This window comes from Pinus tabuliformis, chromosome J, assembly GCF_031772625.1.
Source record: "Pinus tabuliformis cultivar Carrire ecotype Pingquan chromosome J, CPIR1, whole genome shotgun sequence".
In the NCBI taxonomy this organism is placed as follows: Eukaryota; Viridiplantae; Streptophyta; class Pinopsida; order Pinales; family Pinaceae; genus Pinus; species Pinus tabuliformis.
In genome coordinates this window covers 83,011,105-83,034,917 of record NC_142295.1, presented here as the reverse complement: position 1 = coordinate 83,034,917, position 23,813 = coordinate 83,011,105, and the positions used below count along the sequence as shown (strand labels likewise).

The 23,813-nt window shown below is 38.5% G+C and overlaps 1 protein-coding gene and 1 long non-coding RNA gene across 2 annotated transcripts in view; both read left to right on the top strand.

Moving 5' to 3' along the window:
* Positions 1-7,683: 7,683 nt before the first annotated feature.
* LOC149225621 (uncharacterized) lies at positions 7,684-8,045 on the top strand. Its single transcript, XR_016247682.1, has 2 exons — positions 7,684-7,704; positions 7,827-8,045. It is a non-coding gene; the product is annotated as an uncharacterized LOC149225621 (long non-coding RNA).
* The window catches only part of LOC149225618 (phytoene synthase 2, chloroplastic-like), a 99,025-nt gene continuing 83,118 nt past the window's right edge, over positions 7,907-23,813 (top strand). The window contains exon 1 of the mRNA XM_089377206.1: positions 7,907-8,609. Within this exon, the coding sequence (XP_089233332.1) occupies positions 8,144-8,609 (466 nt within the window). The 5' untranslated portion in view covers positions 7,907-8,143. The remainder of the gene's footprint in view (positions 8,610-23,813) is intronic.

The following is a 23,813-nucleotide window of genomic DNA, read 5'->3' as shown; positions in this document are numbered from 1 at the left end:
TTTTTCAGGGTGACATTCAAAAATGTATTTTGAATAACAAAGAATCTTGAACTTATATTGCCGAATTTTGATGAATGCTGTGAAAAAGACTATTTTGACCTAATATAAATAATACTTTAACATAAACTCTATCATGAATTATTTTACATCTCATAAATTAATAAATAATATTAATTAATTACTAAAAATTTAATATCAATTTTATATTGAGAAAAAAATATTTTTATAAAAAATGAATATATATATATATACTCTTTCAATATTTAGTATTCAATGAGTTCAAAATTAATGTTTTTAGCGCGGTTTTTTGGAAGTTTTTGCCGTGGGTTTTCTGGTCTAATTTCTCTAAAATCCGCCAGGAATTTATTGAAATCACAAGCTTTATGAGTAACCCCTGCATAATCGAAGTGCCCTATGGGTTTTTAAGGTGTTGAATGTTAGACCAAACAATGCGCAGCGGAAATAAAAATAAACATACATACACAGCGCATACAAAATCACAAAACCAGAACACAAAGATTTTAACGTGGTTCACCCAACCAATCTGGGCTACGTCCACCAGAACAGAGGCATCGGCAATCTTATTATTCAACATGAGATTACAATAATTTTAATTCTTCACACATACTCTCAACTCACCCTATTTTCTCTACACTCACACAATCCTCTACGGGATTACATTTCTTATAGCTGGAGTATAAAACTGAATCATAAATTCCATCACAACAAATATAGGATGCATTAACTCCTCAAAAAATACTGGAGCTAATATAGCAACTAATCCTATTGTTGTCACATACATGAGATTTTTTCCAAAATTAATAAAACAAAAAATCTCAACAATCTCCACCTTGACAACAATTAGCCTGATACCCTGTTCATTTATTATTTTTATCTTTTCTGCAAGCCAAGAGAAGCCAGACACCAACGTAGCTTCTCTAACAAAACTGGTTTCGTGAACATGTCTGCACAGTTTTCCTTCGTATGCACTTTTCAAGAGAAACACCCCTTTCAGTGATAACCTGTCTTACAAAATGGTACTTGATAGGTATATGCTTAGATTTACTATGATAGGCCGGATTCTTAGCCAAATGAATTGCACTTTGACTATCACAAAATAACTTGATGTTGTCTTATAACCTACCAAACTCACCAATCAAACCTTTCAACCAAACCGCTTCTTTGCAAGCATGCGAAGCAGCTATGCATTCTGCTTCAGTTGTGGATAAAGCAACAATATTCTGTAGCTTTGACATCTAGCTAATAGCTCCACCTGCAAGAGTAAAGACATACCCTGAAGTTGACCTTCTCTTATCCAAATCACCTGCAAAATTGGAATCAACATATCCGCAAACAAATTCACTACTTCTGTTATAAGTGATACAATAATCACTTGTGCCTCTCAAATACCGAAGCACCCATTTCACTGCTGACCAGTGTTCTTTTCCTGGATTTTCCATATACTTGCTGACAACCCCAACTGCATGTGAAATATCTGGTTGAGTACAAACCATCGCATACATTAAACAACCTACTACATTGGCATATGGAATTCGAGACATATATTCCTTTTCTTCATTTGTATTAGGACATAAAATTGAAGAAAGCTTAAAATGGGAAGCTAAAGGGACTGAAACAGGGTTCACATTGTTCATACCAAACCTCAAGAGTATTTTCTCAATATACTTCTGTTGTGATAGCCACAGCTTACCATTGCTCCTGTCTCTGAAAATCTCCATGCCCAAAATTTGTCTTGCTGCTCCTAGATCTTTCATATCAAATGTCTTAGCCATCTAAGCCTTTAACCTGTTGATCTCTGTTATGCTTTTGCTTGCTAAAAGCATATCGTCAACATATAACACTAAGATAATGAACATGCCATTACTTAATTTCTTAAAGTAAACACAATGATCATATTCACTTCTTATATAATTTTGACTCAACATGAAAGAATCAAATTTCTTGTACCATTGTCGAGGCGACTGCTTTAGACCATACAATGACTTCTTGAGCCTGCAGACAAATTTCTTGTTGCGATTTTGAACAAACCCTTCCGGTTGTTCCATGTAAATCTCCTCATCTAAATCTCCATGTAAAAATGCAGTTTTAACATCTAGTTGCTATAATTCTAAATCAAGTAAGGCAACTAATGCTAATACAATTCGAATTGAAACAATTTTTACAATTGGTGAAAATATCTCATGAAAAGTAATGCCTGCTTTCTGAGAAAAACCTTTCGCGACCAGCCGTACCTATCCTTTGAACCATCAACACCCCTTTTCAATTTGTACACCCATTTACATCCCACAGTTTTTCTGTCTTTAGGAAGTTCTACCAGCTCCCATGTGTCATTCTTGTCTAATGCCATCATCTCGTCCTTCATAGCTTCTTTCCACTTTTCACTTTTAGAACCTTCTACAGCTTCTTGATAGCACAAAGGTTCATCATTGTTGGCGGTTAAAGCAACTGAAGTAACATAATCATCATACCTTCTAGGAGGACGTTTAATTCTCGTGGACCTCCTTAAAGATGTTTCTGGTACTTCCACAATTTGCTGATTATTATCTATAGGAACTTCTTCATGATCTGCATCTGAAACATGTTCATGATCTACATCTGAAACTTGTTCATGATCAGAATCTGAAACTTGTTCATGACTAGCATCTGAACCATGTTCATTTTGATCATCATCAATATTTGAATTGGTTTCAAACTGAATGTGTTGAAGCTTAGATACATTATCCTGTTCCAATTTATCATCTACATCTGAACTTTCAAGTGAGGATTCATTAAATTTAACATCTCTGTTAATGATGATCTTGTGAGTAGTAGGATCCCACAATCTGTATCCCTTAGTCCCATCACCATATCCAACAAAGATATATCTTTTTGATTTAGGATCTAATTTAGAACGCTGATGTTTTGGAACTAGAGCATATGCATCACAACAAAAAACTTTCAGTTTAGAATAATCACAAGGATGACCTTTCCATACCTCTTGAGGAATTTTGCATCCTATTGCAGTTGATGGTGATCGATTTATCAAATAGCAAGCTGTAGCAACCGCTTCTGTCCACAATTCCTTCTGCAAATTGGCGTTACTCAGCGTACTTCTTACTCTCTCTAAAAGAGTCATGTTCATGCGTTCAACAACTCCATTTTGCTGAGGAGTATACACAGTGGTTTTATGTCTTTCGATCCTAGCTTCCTTGCAATAATTATCAAATTCCTTTGAAGTAAACTCACCACCATTGTCAGTTCTTAAACATTTAATAGTTCTTCCAGTGATGTTTTCAACTAATGCTCTAAACTGTTTGAAAACTGTAAATACATCAGACTTCTTTTTTAACATGTAGACCCACACTTTTCTAGAGAAATCATCAATAAAAGATACAAAATATGACGAACCTCCATATGAGGTTGTAGGAGACGGACCCCAAACATTAGAATGGATATAATCAAGGATTCCCTTACTAGTATGTTTTCCAGTTTTAAACTTCTGCTTGCTTTGTTTCCCAAACAGACAATGTTTGTAGAAATCTAACTTATCAGACTTTAAACTAGGAAGTAACTTACGATCAGATAAAATCTTTAAACCTCTTTCGCTCATATGGCCCAACCTTTGATGCCATAAACAAATAGAATTACTGTCGTTTTCAGACACTGTAGAAACATGATCTGACTCTGTTCTTCCTTCTAACTGAAAAAGATTTCCAACCTTCTTTGCTTTCATTACTAGTAAAATTCCTTTATAAACTTTCATTACTCCACCTTGAATAAAGGTTTTATATCCATTAGTGTCTAGTACTCCTAATGAAATGAGGTTTTTCCTTAGTTCAAGTACATGTCTTACATCAGTTAAAATTTTATTTGTCCCATCAAACATTTTAAGCTGAATGGTTCCAATTCCCACAATGTTACATGTGACATCATTTCCCATGTAAACTACTCCATCATTGATTGGTTTATAAGTTTTAAACCATTCCCTATGAATACACATGTGATTTGATGCACCAAAATCTAACAGCCAATCTTGATCATGACTAGACAAATCAACTGATAACACTTCATCACTCATACCTGTCTTGGATGCCGAACCTGTATTTGTCGTGTTTGCTTCTTTCTTCTTTGTTGAAGAGTCTTCTCTAGATGCTTGCTGTCTCTTCCAACAGTCCTTCTTCAATGTCCTGATTTGCCACAAAACGAACACTTTACCTTACTCTTCTTCCCTTTCGATTTTGAATGCGAGTCGTTGTGCTTACCGAAGCGTCTTTCTCTAGAACGACCTCCAGCCATCATTGCTTCTGATGTAGAGGTTTCAGAATTTGAACTCTTCCTTGTCTCTTCGGACAACAAAGCTCCAACAACATCATCAAATTCAAGGGTTTCTGATATACTTGGACTTATAGAAGTAACAAAATGATCCCATGACTCGGGCAACGAGCATAATAAAGTTATAGCTTTATCTTCTGATTCAAATTTTACTTCTATACTTTCTAATTGCACCAGAAGAGTATTAAAGACATTCAAATGATCAGTAATAGCTGTACCTTCCTTCATGCGCAGACTGTACAATTGTCGCTTCAGAAGAATCCTATTGGTTAAGGATTTTGTCATGTACAGCTTCTCAAGCTTTGTCCACAAACCAACAGCAGTTTTCTCTAACACGATGTTAAATAAAACATCATCCACCAAACACAGTCGAATACCGCTCAGAGCTCTTCCATCCAATTCATTCCATTCATCATCTGTCATGGTGTAAGGCTGTTTGGATTTTCCCAACAGCGCCTTCGCCACGCCTTGTTGCACAAGTAGATCATGCATCTTCACTTTCCAGATTTCGAAGTTATTTTTGCCATTGAACTTCTCGATCTCAAAACGAGCACTTTGAGTTTTTGCCATGTTGTAACAAACAGAATCTCCAATTCCAAATTAAAAAATGCCTTTATACTATAAAACGCCTCTGTCGTACCGTGTAATTACAATTTGAAAACAGAACAAAAAATTGCAGGTTTACCAGAAGGAAAAACTGCCTGGCGCTCCTCGACAGCGGAAAACCCGCGCCTGAAACAAAATAAACTGCCTGGCGCTCCTCGACGGCGGAAGACCCGCGCCTGAAACAAAATCCGTGCAAGGCAGGAAATTGGCGCGATTAACCCTTTCGTTTCCGCGCCAATAGCCCTTTCTGGCGCGTTGGCGCGACTGTTCCTGGAACTTCCGCGCCAATTGGCGCGACTGTTACTGAATAAACCGTGCCAGCCCCTTCTTTAGCTCAAAATTGGCGCTGTTGTTCCAGCCAAAACCGCGCCAACCAAAAAAGCTTCACTTTCCGCATCTCTGTCACACGTACCAGCTCCACAACCAGAGACCTGTAGGTTATGGGCCCTCCACGCTTCCGCTGCGCCGCTCTGATACCAATTGTTAGACCAAACAATGCGCAGCAGAAATAAAAATAAACATACATACACAGCACATACAAAATCACAAAACCATAACACAAAGATTTTAACATGGTTCACCCAACTAATCTGGGCTACGTCCACCAGAACAGAGGCATCGGTAATCTTATTATTCAACAGGAGATTACAATAATTTTAATTCTTCACACATACTCTCAGCTCACCCTATTTTCTCTACACTCACACAATCCTCTACGGGATTACATTTCTTATAGCTGGAGTATAAAACTGAATCATAAATTCCCTCACAACAAATATAGGATGCATTAACTCCTCCTCAAAAAATACTAGAGCTAATATAGCAACTAATCCTATTGTTGTCACATACATGAGATTTTTTCCAAAATTAATAAAACAGAAAATCTCAACATTGAATCCATATGTGCAATAAAAAAATCAGTTTAAATAACACAAATGAAGATTTCACCTCAATTTTTCTGCGAGATTCCGACATCGGAAAGTCCAAAAGGTCGCACTAAAGACAACTGTTGGGATCACGATTGCCATTACACCAAAACCCGCAGGTGTTAGTAAACGGACGCATCGCCAGAGTTAACGGATCCTCGAGAGGCGGTTAGTCCATGTCACGAAACACACGGGGAGCACTGGATTATCCAATGCCCAACAATCTCCCCCCCAGCGCGAGCCAGGTGTGATTCGAACTTGAGACCTTTGGCTCTGATACCACTTGTTGGGATCACAATTGCCATTACACCAAAACCCTCAGGTGTTAGTAAACGGACGCATCGCCAGAGTTAACGGATCCTCGAGAGGCGGTTAGTCCATGTCACGAAACACACGGGGAGCGCTAGATTATCTAATGCCCAACAACAACTCCGTAATAAAATATAGAATAAATTTATAAATATAATGATATTGTTATTGTTTTTTTTTAACTAAAAATTTTATTTATATAAAAAGTTGTGATAGATGTACAAGACCAGTTATAAGTAGATAATCCTTAGAATACGAGGGAGTCATATTAACTTGGTATTCATAATTTACAGTGTCAAAATCACCTAAAATACTCTTTCACATTTACTAAACACCAAAATATTGGGACACGAATTACTCTTTAATTAAAAACAATAATTTTTTCCTGATCATATAGCCAAATTAGCCAAATTGACTTGGGAAGAGTAAACTAATTGCCAAATTAGCCAAATTGACTTGGGAAGAGTAAACTAATTGCTTTTTATGTCATGGTACGTGAAACCTTTCAATCGTACTAAAAAAACAATACTATCATGAATATTATGATGAGATATTACAATAATCTTTAAGATTATAAAATCATAGGTCAATTGATTCATAATAATTTGTAATGTATATTATAATTTATATATATATATATATATTTATTTATTTATTTTGGATTATGATTTAATATTTATCGAAAAGATGGATTCATAATAGTTGAGTATAGTTTGAGTGAGTTCCATGATTAAAAATGTGTATTTCTTAACATATTTAAATTAAATATTTTGTAGAGTTTGTATATTCTCAGACTTTTAGAATCAAATTTTTCCATAAAAATCTGCAACACCAATTTAATATTTAATTTCATCATTGATTTAAAATAAATTATTTAAATCAGGTTCTTGTGAATTTCACCAAGTGAAATTGACTATTAAACCACACATCACTCTATAATTTAATAGAGTTAGGTTTTTTTTTAACCACATTGTGAATCGGTCACTACCACTAGATCCTATGGTTTTAGCAAAGCGAGACTCTAGAGTACATCCAACTACCTGCAAGTCGATATACGCGGTTTTAGCATACTAAGATCCTATGATTTTAGCAAAGCGAGACTCTCGTGCCTTGGCGTGGTTTTAGCAAAGGGAATCTGCTTCTCGAACATCCACCACAGCAGGCCAGTGTACTCAATAAGATTTGAACTACAGTGTCCCAAGCTTCGCCCAAATAAACTTACCATCAAACCACACATCACTATACAATTAAATAGAATTAAATAGAATTAGTTATTATTATTAAATTGATACGCGATTATTATTTATAAAAGTCAGTTATGAAGAATATTGTTTTTATAAATCGAAGTACTCCACTTAACATTCAGTTTATTCTGTCGGATATGCAAAATTATTCATGGTGACAATTCCCAAAATAGAAAAGTCCTTTTCTCAAGGAGAAACGGAACGTGGGTGCCTAACAAAAAAAATTGAGAAGGATCGTGCTCAACAAATTAATTGACTAAACAAATTAACTGAAACAATGCATGAAGGTGAGAATAGTAGTATGACGTTTTGGATTGTGATAAACAATGTGAAATCTGATTAAACAATTTGATTGCCTGTAGAAGATATTTGGATAAAAAGTGATCTCCTCATTCAGTGGTTGAAACAGGTCGAGACTCTGTTTTTGGAAGGTAGCGAGGCCGCTCAAATGGTGGGGAACTCTCCGCGCGGTGGGAAACCAAGTCTGCATTCACTGTGCATGCGGAAAAAGTATACAGAGTGTGCCACCCACAGGCAATTAGAGGAAGAATGGGAGGCTTCACATCATTCTACTGTTTTTGAATTCATGTTCGCTGTGTCAGAGTCTAAGTATTTAGATGCGGGCTGAGGCAAATTTTATGTGGATCAATACTTAACTCTGCATAATTGCAAAGCAACATTGTGTTTGCTGTGTTTTATAGAAATTTCCAGTTCAAGTCTTGAAAAATGCCAGTTGCATTGGCCTGGTTGAGTGTCAGTGCGAAGGACTTGAGCTCCTGTGAGCTTCATAACCATGGTGGGCACTTGGCATCCAGACTTGCAGGAAGAAACATAAACAGAAAATTCAGTTTAGCAAGGAAACCCATTGAGAGATTTTGTGCTAAAGCTGCCTTGGAGGTATCAAGTTCAAAACCCACATCGGAGAAAGTCAGCGGGCTTAATGGTTTTCAAGAACTGTGTAGTGTAAGAACAGATGGGGATTCAGAGAAACCAATGTTATCATCAGAGCGGAAGGTCTATGAGGTTGTGCTGAAGCAGGCTGCCATGGTGAACAGAGAAGCAAAGGTTGGTGATAATGGGTTGTTAGATGTGAAATCAGATTTGGTTCCTCCTGGGACTTTGCAAGTGCTTGAGGATGCCTATGAACGTTGTGGTGAAGTCTGTGCAGAATATGCAAAAACTTTTTACTTGGGTACTTTTTTCGTGCCCTTCTATATGATAGGATTTGCTTATTTTGAACGAAGGAATTTATTGTAAAAGACTTTTGCCATGCCTAGAAGCTTCAGGGATGCCCATGTTGGCCACTGTTCGGGATTGCATATTTCGAAGTTCTAGTATTGGATACATTGGCCGTTTGTGCCACCTTATGATATGCATCCGCGAGCTTGGCAACTTGTACATATTGATTTCTGATTAGTATAACAAACATTTTTCAAAAAATGCCTGGAGATGCCTGTCATACCCGGGTTGAGAAGGATTTGGATTAGGGTCCATATTTAATGCACTGTTACATGAAGAGTTGATGGATGACCCCTGCACTGATCCCCACCCCAATCCCCAACTATACCTGAAGAAGCAAATGAGGGATCCTTTCTTCATGAGCAAGCATAGGATGATTTTGATTTTTAGCTGTCATTGCTTACGGGTCAAATGTAACTCTGAGATTATTAATCACTCATGTTCTCACCATGGTTTGGGGGGTTTGCACGGACTAGTCAGGAATTTTCAATTGTCATTATTCACCCACTCACTATTTTTCTCATAGCTTTTTGGGTTACCCATGTTTATGGCCACTGTCCAAGTTACCTTCTCTTTTACATGCCTTATCTCTTGAAGAAAATGCAAGACTTAAATGGGCGTGGACTCATCTTGTCTAGGATAATGTTGCACCAGTTTGCAATCATTCTTTAGGTGGTTGCAACCGAACATTGACAGCTATAACCATGTTGGACCGTGTTATTCTATAAGTACATGAGGGATCCTTTCTTCCTGAGATAGGCATAATGGACTATTGCATTAAATTCAAGAGAACCGACTTGGCTCCTTGCTATGCTTATTCATTCACGGTCAAGATCTTGGAATGGGGAACCTATTTGCAAATTCAAGATCTATCAAGTCTTGTTTCTTCTTTCCCATCGACATGCTTCCTGTTCTTTGATTATATAGACCAAAATATACGAAGCGCATGAACACTATCATTCTCTTTGTTGAAGCTTGTTGCTTTGCATCTTCTTTCTTGCAATTACTAGTGTTATGATCAATAAGCTCGGTCCCAATGATATGGTCAATATGTCTTGTCCCAAGTTATATGATCCTAAAATTAATTTCCAAGTTTGGTATAGGGCATGCTTGAGCAACTCAGCATTGCTGGATGGAGTATGCATTTTTTGAATTGTTAAATGGATGGTATAGCAGAGTCTTGTTTTAGTTTTTCAGGTTGTTGAAATTCAGGGCTGAATCATAACTCCTTGCTTATTAGACACTCACATTTTTGCTATGGCTTGGGAGATTCACATGAGTAGCTTATTCTCACTGTGGTAAGAAGGTGTATCAGTCGCTTAGTAAAACATTGTCTTAAAACCCCCTTGGACGAAGCTTTTGAGGCTGAGAACTAAACCGTCAGGATAAATTCAGTTACTTTTGAGCCTTTAGGGAATAGAGCCTTGTTCTGTGGCATGGAAATTGCCACCACCTATCACTAGACCAAGCCCAATTGGAAGGACATAGCTTCCTATAGCCACTGGCCTCAAGATGGACTTCTACTTTGATCGTTCCTTAAAGTTGAGGAGCAACCTCATTGTTCATCCCAACTACCTTCTGCAACATTGGTCACATGACCTCCGAATTCCCCCTAGTCAATGAGGGCTGGCTTTTGCTAACTGTGTTTTGAGTTGGACTTATCATTGACCGAGCCCAATTGGAAGGACATAGCTTCCTATAACCATTGGCCCAAGAAGGGATTTTTTTTTGAGAATTTCTAACAATTGATTGACAACCTCATCTTCATCTTGTCTACCTTTTGTGGCATTGGTCACATGGCCTCCAGATTCCTCTTAGTTGAGGGTTTGTTCACTTCTTGACTTTGATTTTGTGCTAGCAAACCTTATGGTTCAAATTTAACTTTGAGTTAGGCATCCATTTTCTTACAGTGCCTTGGGAGGTTTGCATCAACTACTTACAATTTTTCAATTATCGTTATTCACCTGCTCTCAATTTTTCTCGTAGTTTTTTGGGTCACCATGGCCGAGGGCATTGTTCAAATCACCTTTTTCCCAAGGGGAATTAACAATAAATGCCCACTGGTTTGTCTCTACATGCCTTTTCTCTTGAAGAAAATGCAAGACTTACCTAAATGGGTGCTGAGTCGCTGACTCATCTTGGCTAGGATAATGTTGTAATAATTTAGAATAATACTTTAAGTGATTGGCACTAAACCTCAACAACTATACCTATGTGGGATCTTGTTACTCTCTAAGTATCGAGGGATCCTTTCTTCCTAAGGTAGGCATAGTAGATATTATTTCATAAAGTTCGAGACAATTGACTTGGCTCCTATCTATGCTTAAGCTTTCATGGTCAAAATTCAAATTCAAGATTTATCAAGTCTTTTTCCTTCTTTTTCATCAACATCCTTCCTATTCTTGGATTGTAGACGAAGATATACAAAACACACAAACAATATCATTCTCTTCTTTTAATCTTGTTGCTTTGCATATTCTCTCTTTTATTTGTCAACGATGTGATCAAGAAGCTTGGTCCCAATGATATGATCGAGATGCTTTGTCCCAAGCAACATGATCCAAAATTCATTTTTTGAGTTTGGTATAGGACATGTTTGAACATCCTACATTGTTGGATGGAGTGTGTACTTGTTTTTAAGTGTTTCCAAATGCATGTTATAATAGGGTTTTGTTCTAGTTTTTTGAGCTATTAAAACTAGGGGCTCAAACATAACTCCTTGCTTACTAGGCACTCATATTCTCAATGTGCCTTGGGAGGTTCACACGGCCTGCTTAATATCCTGCCATGGCTTGGAAGGTCCACGTTGACCTTTTAGTAAAACATTTTTTTTTGTAAAAACCCCTGAAGGGAGTTATCGAGGTTGAGAGCTAACCCATCAGATTAAACTTGGTTACTTTCGAGCAATAGGAAGTAGAACCTTGGTCTTTGTCATGGAAATCACTCCAACTTATCACTAGTTTGAGCCCAATTGGAAGGACATAGATTTCTATAGCCATTAGCCCCAAGATGGACTTTTACTCCAAGTGTTTATTGTAGTTGAAGGGAAGCCTCACTGGTTTTCTTGACTACTTTTTGTACCATTGGTCACATGGCCTATAGATTTTGCGTAGCCAGTTAAGTGTTTGTTGTCACTAGTTGCATGTTTAGTTTGATCACTACATCTTGTCGACGGGCATGATATGTCAACTATATCCTTTCTAGGAGCTCAAAATAGAGGCACACTTAATTTTTTCAATGTCTCATATTGTATGAGATTTGGTTAGACGTTTACATAGATATTTAGGAGGTTCACTTGCTACATTTTTTCGTTTCATAGACCAAAGTGTTAGAGTTGGTTTTTTCAAACGCTTTTTTTCCTCGATGCGCTGGTTATAGTGAGTTGTAAGCTCACATAGGGAATTGTATTTGCCTAGTTATCATAGTTATCTTTAACCAACACTAGGCCTCCTCCATTGTTATATAATGAAGGTCTTCTATGTACTTTTATAGTTGTGATTAATACCCTGATTAATTGATGCTCGTACATGGTATCAAAGCGGGTATTTCTTGCCTTGTTGAATCTCTTTTTAAAATCTGAATGAGGTTTCCATTTTAGTTGTGAATTTGCAGGGTCTCTCACCTTCATGTTGCAGTCTCTCTTGTAGATGGATCTCCTTTTTTGATTTTGCAGTAGTCTTTTATTAGTTGGCAAGGTATTGTTTTAATATTTTCATCGGATTAAAGAGAATTTTGTAAACCCCTTCTCATTTTTCATGAGAGATACTTGGAAGTTGTGTGATATTCTTAGATTAAAGTGGATCCAGGTGTTGTTTGTTTTGATCATGGCACTATTTTCTACCTACCATGTATTCCCTACACCACAGGGAGGGATAATCGGTGATTAGTGCTCAATGTTAAGCCGCCCCACCTCAAATGTAAAATATCTCATGATCCAACACAACATGTACCTTGGGTAGCCCCAAGGGTTAGCTCAGTTGGTCGAGTTCCCATTGCTAAGTACCTCGCCAGTTGGGAGGTCACGGGGTCAAATCTCCTTGATGCCGTTGGGGTTACATGCTTGTTTGGCCAACGGGTAGATCCCTTCGGATTGATCTGCCTGGATTTTTCTCGTGGATGTAGCGGCCACCCAGTGTCCGTGAACCACCCTTATAAAAAACATGTACCTTGGGTTTCGAGTAAGGTAATTGTGGCACCCTCATTTCAACTGTCATCATGCTTATGGTCATGACCATGGTGTATTTTCCTTTAAGCTAGCCACAATCAATTTGTAAAAAAAGGCATGGATGCTCATAAAATGCTGCTCAAAATAACAGTCATTCTTGTGAAAATTCCTTGAATGCAATTAACTGGAAATTATTCTCCTAATTGAAAGCAGTTTATTTGTCTTCTATTAATTATTAACAAAAAATAGTGAATAATTCACAATTGCATTCTTCACCATAAAAACGTTGCTGAAATAAAAATACAGAACTGAGAAATAGATGCCCACACACAATAAAATAAACACGGTTATTTTTGGACAATAGTCCTTGGAAAAACCCCAAAGGGAAAGCCCCAAAGGGAAAACCAGTGCAGCAGATGAGGGTTTTATTATTATGCAATGGTTTGAGAGAATTATTACAATTGGTTGCCTAACTGGCAAACCTCCGAAAATCTACTGATCTCAATTGGAAAAATATACTGGAGAATTCTTCTCCTTCTACAAATCGATTTGCCTCTCACCCAACAACTTGCACTCCTTGGCAATTCGCACTGCTAGACCGAGAATGTGCATTGTTGCTTGCGTGGAATTCGTACAATCCCGGAAATGACCTCCTTCAAGTCATACTGCCTCTAGAGATCACTCGCTCTGCCTTTCGGAAATAGATCCAGCCTCTAACAATTGAACTGTGACTCTTTCGACAACTTGCACTGGGGTTTCTGTCTAACTTGCACTAGCTGTAGCGACCCTCTTTGTAAATAATTGAGTCTCCCTTTTCCTATCTCTCTAACCCTGGAAAATCACTGGGAATCTCTCTGAAATCCTGCTACTCCCAAACATTTGTTGCTCCCTCTCTTTGATGCTTCCCCTAGCTTCAACTGCGCCCTTGTTGAACGCTGCAAACTGGGTATGACGAATTGTTGTGCTCACAACTGATGCCTCTCTCCAAGCCCTCAACTTGCTCTTATAATCTTCTATTGGGCAACCAACGATCAAGATCTAATCCTGATCAATGGCTTAGATCACTCTGACTCCATCAACAGAAGTCTCTTGTTAGGAAACCAACTCACAAAAAGATAGAAAAGATAGATCAACGCCTTAGAATTCAGCGTCTTCGAGGGGGCAACCTCCTTTACATTACACAAATGAACAATTCTTGGATGATACAAATGATTAAACCTCCCTTCTATATATAGGAGTATAAGGGGTCACAATATAATCAAGCCGACATAACAGTAATAACATAAGGGCGCAAAAATAACAATAGTGGGTTTCTATGGGGCATACTAATAACAATATGGGGACAATGGGGGCACATTAATAATAATAAGAGATACAATGACAATAGTAATGGGGGAATCACTGGTATTATAGGGGCCTAACATGCCTCTCTCCTTCCGAAAAGCATTATCCTCAACGCTTGAGTAGTTCTGGATGTTTCTGTATAAAATTCTCATCCTCCCATGTGGAATCTTCAGCGGATAAGTTCTTCCACTTAATGAGATACTCTGAAATTGATCGATTTCGTAGCTGTTGAGTTTTTGTTTTTGTGACTGCTTCCGGTTCCAATATGATTTTTCCTTCTTCGTCAAGTTCTGGCAATATTGTTTGAACTGCGAGCTTGTCACCTATAACCTTCTTTAAACATGAAACATGGAAAACTGGGTGCACTCGGGAAGCTGCAGGAAGCTCCAATTTGTATGCCATAGTACCAATCTTTTGCAACACCTTGTACGGACCATAATACTTTGGTGATAATTTATTATCCTTCTTAGCTTGCTTGAGGGACATTTTTTTATATGGTTGTAGCCATAAGAATACGCAGTCACCTACATCAAAACTTCTTTCGCCGCGATGTTGATCTGCCTGTTGTTTCATTCTATTCTGCGCCAATGTGAGATTATCCTTTAAGAGTTGGAGCACTTGTTGTTGATGCTCGATGTGATGTTCCACTGCTTGAATCCTAGAATTTTCTCTTAAATATGATGTGATGGATGGTGGATGATATCCATAAAGTGCCATAAATGGGGTCATTTTTGCTGCAGTATGGAAGGAAGTGTTATACCACCATTCAGCCAAACCATTTGACCCATTGTGTCTGTTTATCAGATACAAAGCAACGAAGATATCCTTCCAAACATTTGTTTACTATCTCAGTTTGCCCATTAGATTGAGGATGATAAGATGAGCTATGAGCTAATTGAGTTTCGAGACAAGAAAATAATTCTGTCCAAAAATTTCCAGTGAAAATGGGATCTCTGTCGCTTACAATAATCTTTGGGTTTCCATGTATCTTTTGAATTGTTTCCATAAATGCAGTAGAAATTGTACTGGCTTTAAATGTATGTGATAATGCACAAAAGTGTGCATACTTGGTAAGTCTGTCAACTACCACCATGATGACAGTCTTTCCTTCGGACTTGGGTAAACCTGTGATAAAATCCATTGAAACCTCCTCCCAATGTTTCCTTGGAATGGATAAAGGTTGTAATAGACCTGGGGTCTTAATTGTTTCAACTTTATTTTGTTGGCAAACCAAACATTCCGCCACAAACTTTTGAATATTCGATTTAAGGTCATCCCAAAAAAAATTCTTCTTAACCCTGTGGTAAGTTTTTAAAAATCCTGAGTGCCCTCCTAAGCGAGAAGTGTGCAATTCCATAAGAATATTTTGTTTGAGTTGGGAATTCTTACATATGTATAAATGATCTTTGTACCACAACGAATCATTTTTCCAACTAAATGTATAAGATGTACTGGGATCTTGTTGTATCTTTCGAATGAGTGCCCACACTTCTTCGTCATTCTTCCATTCCTCCCCTGCTTCGTTTATCCAATCTGGTTGGATAATAGAAATGGCGCACAACAATGCTTCCACATCCTCATCCTTTCTTGAGAGTGCATCTGCCACAACATTTTGCTTCCCTTTTTTGTAGATGATTTCAAAATCATAACCCAACATCTTTGTGACCCATTTTTGTTGCTCTTCAGAGGATAATCTTTGTTCTAAAAAGTATTTAAGACTATCATGATCCGTTTTTACCTTGAAGTGTCTTCCCATTAGGTAGGGTTGCCAGTTCTTAAGTGCATGTAGTATTGCCATCATTTCCTTCTCATAAATAGCTTTGTGTAAATACTTTCCCTTGATTGGATGACTTTCGAAAGCAATGGGTCTTTCATCTTGCATTAAAACAACACCAATTCCATTTCCTGAAGCATCACATTCCACAATAAAGGTTTTCGTGAAGTCCGGCGTAGCTAAGACCGGTGCTTGGCACATTGCCTGTTTAAGATGTTCGAAGGCCTTTGTTGTTTATGGAGTCCATGAAAATGCATCTTTCTTCAATAATGTTGTTAGAGGTGCTGCTATACTCCCATAATTCTTAACAAACTTGCGATAATACCCTGTCAACCCGAGAAATCCTCACAGATGCTTTATGGATGTGGGGATTTTCCATTCCTTAATGGCTTTAATTTTGTTAGGGTCTACCTTAACACCTTCATGAGATACAATATGACCCAAATATTCCACCTCTTGTACTCCAAAGAAACATTTGGAGCTTTTTGCATATAATTGTTTCTCCTCCAATAGTTTGAGCACCCTGTCAACATGTTCAACATGATATTTCCAAGACTTGCTGTAGATTAGTATATCATCAAAAAATAGTAACACAAATTTTCTAAGGAAGGGTTTGAAAATGGAATTCATCAAACCTTGAAATGTAGAAGGTGCATTGGTAAGGCCAAAAGACATGACCAAAAATTCATAATGACCCTCATGAGTTCTAAATGTTGTTTTCGGAATGTCTTCAGTTTTCATTTTGCTTTGATGATATCCTGAACGAAGATCCAACTTGGTGAAGTAAATTGATCCATGCAATTCATCCAATAATTCATCAATGACGGGAATGAGAAATTTATCTTTAATAGTGAGCTTGTTGAGCTCCCTATAATCCGGACACATGCGCCATGATCCATCCTTCTTGTGCACCAATACTACTAGAGCAGAGAAAGAACTTTGACTAGGTTGAATTATACCAACCTCTAGCATTTCTGCAACCATATGTTCAATTTCACTCTTTTGGGCATAGGGATATCTGTATGGCCTGATGTTTGGAGGAACACTTCTTGGAATCAAATGAATAGCAAGATCATGATCACGAATAGGTGGGAGACCTTTGGGAGTCTCAAATACCTTGGAATGATTGTCGAAGACTTTTTGGAGATCTGAAGAAATAGATGAGTTCGACGTGGGAACCTCTAGCGAACATAATTGTGCAATTACACCTCGTTGTTCCTTCTTTAGAAGCTTTGTCATACCGTTAGAGCTGACTATCTTTCTCGGTTTCCCTGCAATACCCCTTAATTCAACTTCCTTACCTTCCGCACAAAATTTCATGAAAAGTTCTTGAAAGTTAAAAGTTATTGTACCCAAGGATTGTAGGCATTGGACTCCTAGTACAACATCAGCACCACCCATTGGAATGGAAATCATTGGGCTATTCAATACATATTCTCCATGGATAGCTTGATATTATGGCACTTTCATGAGCAATTTATGGTTCCTCCACTTGCAACCATCACTTGACACTCTGGTGCTGGATATAGGAAGCAATTCAATTCCTTTGCTATCTTACAATGAATAAAACTATGGGTACTTCCCGAATCAATCAACACTATTATCTTTTTCTTTTTGATATGTCTTTCTATCTTGATAGTTTGAGGAGTGGTAATTCCAGCCAATGCATTACAAGATATGGTCGGATTCATTTCTTCTTTATCTAGGGTTTGTTCTTGGAGTATATCCTCTTCTTTTGACATTTCTTGTGCCTTTTCTTCCTCCTCTTCACAATTCATGTAGAATAATTTCTTCTCAGCACACTTATGACCTTTAGTGTATTTGCTATCACAACTGTAACAAAGCCCTTTTGCTCTTTTTTCTTCCAATTGTTGTGGTGTCAACCTTGTAGGTTGTGGAAGGCTAGGGGCAACAACACTTCCATCTTTATAGTTGTGAGTGGTAGTCTTCCTGGTTGCCATAATTTTGCTTTCCATTTTTCTTGCTAACCTGAATGCCTTCTCCAATGAATCAGGTTCCCAAAGGCGAACCTCATGTTGGATATTATCCTTTAAAATCCCTATGAACACATCAATCCTATGCTCCTCTGGAATATCTTTTACCCTTATGTTCAATTTTTGGAAGTCCTCAATGTGCTCCATCATTGAACCCTTTTGTTTGAGATTTATCAATTGGCTAAAAAAGGTGTTGCTTTTTGTATCCTCATAATGTGCTATCATTTCTTCCGTAAAAATTGCCCAAGTGACAATTTGTTTACGAGAGCAAAGCCATCGATACCATACAAACTGATTTGGTTCCAAATATAAAGTTGCAATACGTACCTTTTGTGTGTTTTGCACATTATGGAGATCGAAAAATTGCTCCATCTGTAGTATCCATGTTCCGGGATCCTTGCCATCAAACTTCCTCATATTGATTTTTGGAACATGGTGGGTCTTCAATCCAACATTAGAGTCTATGAAATCATGATTAACATTTCTTTTGTTCTCATCATGAGTTTCCTTTACTACCCTTTCACCATTAGTGACCATTTCTTGTAGCAACTTATTCAAATTTATCTTCAATTATTCCATCTTATTGTCCATGCCATTCATCTTAGCTTCCACACCATCCATCTTAACTTGCATGCCATTTATATTAGCTTTCACGCCATTCATCTTGGCTTCATTTACCTTTAGTGAGTGGAATTTGTGGTACTTGGTCTTGTAATTTTGATAGATCATGTTGCATTTCTTCTTCTTCTTCATGAGTCATGCTAGAGCTTTCAGGTTGCTTACTAGGTGTTTCCATTTTCTTTCTTCGGGGCATTAATTAATGCTAATAATTCTTCACTATTCCCTTTGAATTCCTTCAAATTAATTTTTCAAACCAATCTTATGCAAAATTTAAAAAAAAAACTACACACCTTTTTTTCACTTTGTAAGAGCTCGATATTGAATCTGTTGTATCTCTGTAACTGCGGATCTCGAATATCTGAAATTGCGTCCTGCGGTAGCCCTTTGAGTCCTCTTTCTAACCCCGCAAGTCTGATCAAGATTGGATTCTCCAAGGAAGAGTTATGCCAAATCTCCCACAGTGACCTGATTATAGACTAGTTTAGTAGAGCGAAATTGTACGACGTGCCACGTGTCATTGTTTTGACCTTAGTACCTGAAACTGATACACAAAAAACTATAGGCCATCCTCTTTCTGAAACTTCTTACAAAATTTCAATCTGATGCTCAAAACAAAAGTTATGACGATTTTCCCCAGGTCACTTGTTTGGAATGTAATTCAGGAGTCTGCAAAAACCCTAACTTCCTCAGATCATATCTCTGCAAATATAGCGAGACAAGCTCTGAAATTTGGACCCGAAGTTCAGAACAATTTCGGCTCAAATGGGTTTTTTTTTGTAGCTTCTGAAACGTCGCAGAAAAAAAGTTATAGCGAAAATGCCACGATGACCTGTTTGGAGCAGCGAAACCCTAGAATCCAAAGCTCTGATACCAAATGTTAGGAAACCAGCTCACAAAAAGATAGAAAAGATAGATCAACGCCTTAGAATTCAGCCTCTTTGAGGGGGCAACCTCCTTTACATTACACAAATGAACAATTCTTGGATGATGCAAATGACTAAACCTCCCTTCTATATATAGAAGTCTAAGGGGTCACAATCAAGCCGACATAACAGTAATAACATAAGGGCACAAAAATAACAATAGTGGGTTTGTATGGGGCATACTAATAACAATATGGGGACAATGGGGGCACAATAATAAAAATAAGGGATACAATGACAATAGTAATGGGGGAATCACTAGTATTATAGGGGCCTAACATCTCTAGAGAAAAACCGAATTACCTTAATTAATTAACTTTAATTTACCACTTTTCCTAAGTTAGACTTATGAAATATTTTAATTATGACAAATTAATTTAATTTAGGTGTCTCCCAAGCTTATCTCACAAAAAATTTGTTGGGTTTTGGAGATCTCATGTTCCGTAGCCTCTTAGCATCATCTGAGACTAGAACACCTGTCCGCTGCTACCAAATCCATCAAAAACCAACAATTTTGTCTGATTGCAGATTTTTATTCTAAGTGAAATAATCTGGAAGGTATGTAATGCGATTTAGAATAGAATTGTTAGTTTTTGAGTTTGGGGTAGTAGCGGACAAGTGTTCTAGTCTCTTTGATGTCTAAGAGGCTAAGGAACACGAGATTTCCAAAACCCAAAAAAGGTTTCACAAGAAAAGACTTGGAAACACCTTAATTAAATTAATTAGCCAATAATTAAAAAGTTCCTAAGTCTAACTTAGGAAAATTGGTTAGTTAAAGTGAATTAATTAGGGAAGTTCGATTTTGCTCTAGAGACTTCTATTGATGAAGTCAAATTGATCTTAGCCATTGGTTGATAAGTAATCGTGGCTGTTGAGACTCCAGCGAGAGATTATAAGAGCAGGTCGAAGGGCTTGGAGAAGGCATCGAATATTTTGTGAGCAGTTCGACTACCCAATTGTAGGTATTCAACAAGGGCATAGTTGAAGCTAGGGAAGCATCAAAGGTAAGGGTTTTAGTAGAGATTTGGGAGCAAGAGTCCAGAGTAAATTTCCTTAGTGTTTTCCAGTGTCTAGGAGACAAGAAGAGGAGGTCGAATTCATCTACAGAGGAGGCTGCTATAGCTAGTGCGAGTGGCCAGATTTCCCAGTGCGAGTTGTCGGAGGAGCCATGTTTCAGCTGCCAGTTGTCGGACCAGTATTCCGGAGGCAGAGCGAGTGCGTTTCAAAGGCAGAGGGAGGCAAGACGACTTGTAAGAAGGTGATTCCAGGGCTGTACGAATTTCTGGAAAGCAATAATGCGCATTTCCAACCAAGCAGTGCGAATAGCTAGGAAGTGCAAGTTGTTGGGAGAGGGCCAAATCGAGTAGTAGAAGGAGATAGTTCACCTCCAGATTATTTTGCCAGTTGAGATCAGTATTTGTCAGAGGTTTGCCTGTGAAAGGAAACCAGTTCATTGTACTCTCAAATTGCTGAAGATTAATAATAATAAAAGCCTCATCTACTACACTAGTTTTCCCTTCGAGGTTTTTCCAGGGGCAATTGTCCAAAAATAACTCTGTCAAATTTTTATGTGTGCACATATTTCTCAGTTTTGTATTTTATATTTCGTAGCATTTTATATGTGAAGATTGCAATTGTGAATTATTCGTTGTTTGTCGTAAAATTAATTTACAAATTACAAATAAACAACACAAGTTAGGAGAATAATATCCAGTAATTGTAATCATGGAAATTTGACATGGTATTAGAGTGAAGATCGGAGCAGGGAGGCTCTAGAAGTGAAGGAAGCGAGAGTTGTGCAGTTTAGAGGGAGATCTGAAGCACAAAGAACCATATCACCGCAGGGTAGCGAGGCAGTTGGAATTGCAGAGAGGCAACAGTTTGGTTTCCAGTCTAGTCTGGAGGAAAAGTCCGAATTGTCTCGGAGCAGTAGCAGCAGGTAGTGAGGTTGTCGGGAAGGGTTTTCAGTGAGCAGATCAGAAATTCGCAGAGCAGATCCAACACAGAGATTTGCAGCACAAGGTTTCGCAGTAGCAGATCAACGCAAGGCAAGGAAGAGAAAGCACATAGAGGGAATTTCCAGAAATTCACAGAAGGTTTCTAGCATCCCAGTGACAAGGAAGGAGGTTGAAATTTCCAGCAGAAGAAAGCCGTAATAGGAAAAGTGATTTGCTAGTGCGAGCTTGCCAGTCCGAGTGAGTGTTTCAAGGTTAGCAATGTGTATGCCAGTGTCAGAAGAGGTTCTGGAGGTAGAGTTACCCAGGAGTGAAGCATCAAGCAGTGTGAATTTCTAGGAAGAGATTCTGGACGCAAGTGCGAAATACCCACAGAGTAGATCTACGCAGTCCAGAGGGGAGTGTGAGTTGCCAGAAGGGAGGCCGAGTTAATTTGCCTGAAGGAGAAGGAATTTCCTCGTTTATTAATTCTCCAATTTTAGAGTTTCGCAGTTTTCAGAGAAGATGGCCGCAACAGGACTAAGAGATAAGGACAGGTTGGATGGAACCTCTAACTTTGGCATCTGGAAGGCCAAGATGTTGTTCCTATTGGATGAGCACGGTCTGAAGGAGTTTGTGACAATAGTTGTTGCTATACTAGCAGATCCTATCTTGTGACATGATTTTAGGAAGGACATGGCCAAGGCTAAGAGGTTCATCCTAAACAGAGTACGGGATCTGATCGTCCTGCATATTGCAGAGAAGGGAATTGCAAAGGAGATGTGGGATGCCATTGTCAAGTTGTACTAGGATCCTTCTGAGAGTCGGAAGATGATACTCAAGGAGAAGCTCAGGACAATCAAGATGCAAAAGGGCGAGAACGTAACACAGGATTCAAGGTGTCAGAGATGAACATGCAGCAGTTGGAGAGAAGCTAATAGAGGACAAACTGGTGCGTACATCTCTAAACGGGTTTACCAAGGAATGGTGAACGTTCATTTAGGTAATTACTGGACGAGACAAGCTACTAGATTAGGAATGCCCGTGGTGTGACTTCATTGAAGAGGAGCTGAGGCTCAGTCTTGTTGATGTTACTACCAACAACAGTGTCAAGGGACCGAAGGTAGAGAAGGAGGAGGAGAACGTCGCTCTTGTAGGTAAGGGAAAAGCAAAGAAGGGTCCTAGCTAGGGACAAGACTCTAAAGGAGAGAAGAAGGACTTACTGAAGCTCAAGTTCTTCAAATATGGTGAACGTGGTTACTACGTCAGCTAGTGCCCGAAAAGGAAGAAGGACAAGAAGGGGAAGTAGACAACAACTTCGACAGAGATTGAGGATTTGTCCATCAGGATGGAGGATGAATTCGCTATGTTTGCAGCATTATCCTTAGGAGGAGTATGACACTTCAGTATGCCAGATCGGGTAGGATCCGAGGGAGGGGCAACAAGGAGATCTAGATCTAGACAAGGAGGGTTTGATTAGTAGATTAGATCCAACGGCTGTGTGTTCCTCAGTTGGACCATTACCTTTGATACGAGAGCCCAATATTTAAAGTAGCAAGAGGATTAAAAAGGTCAACATTGCACAGTCAAATACTCAAGAGACAGTTGTATAGCTAGTTGTGGGGCACAATCAGATACTCGAGAGACAAATGCAGGGCTAGTTGCAGTGACATAGTAGATTTGAGAGATCGATTTTCCAGTTGTAAGTGCGAATTGTAGGAAATTTGTATGAATGGGGTGGCAATGTGAATTGGCCAGTTGCATAGTGTAGGGGTGGTTCCAGCTAGAGAGAGAATCCAGGAAGGGGTTTCTAGCTAGAGCAGGTTTCCAACATTCCAGTCAGGAAGGGAGACTGAGATTGCCAATAAAAGAGGCAAGGACGAGTTCTCCAGTGGCAATGCTATGCAATCCATTTAACTAGTGCATGTTGCAGGTAGGAGTGCGAGTAGTCGGGAGGTTCCGAAGATAGAACGAGTTTCTCATTAGTAGTACTACACAATCCAGTTAGGCGGGAGTGCAAGTAGCAGAGAGGAGGCCGAGTTGATTTGCTGGAAGAGATTTTCTAGTTCTTATTCAGAGGGAGATCGAGACTCACTATTGCAGTGATAGCAACAACATAGAGGTAGGAGGAAGGCAAGGTGAATTAACAAGTTGCAAAGAGCAAGGTACAATTCTAGCCAGAGAGACTCCAACGCAGAGGCATCAATAGTGTGAGATAAGAGTATGCGCAATAGCATGGTGGACAGTGATTGCTAGAGTGTTTTCTTCACAATGATTTCAAGTGATAGGGAGTCAGGTCAGCGAGAAGATGTGAAGAGAGGAGGTATCACAAATGTTAGACATCAACAACGTGGATCTATTCGGCTATAGCATATTCCCATAGATCGACAGTTAGCTGATAT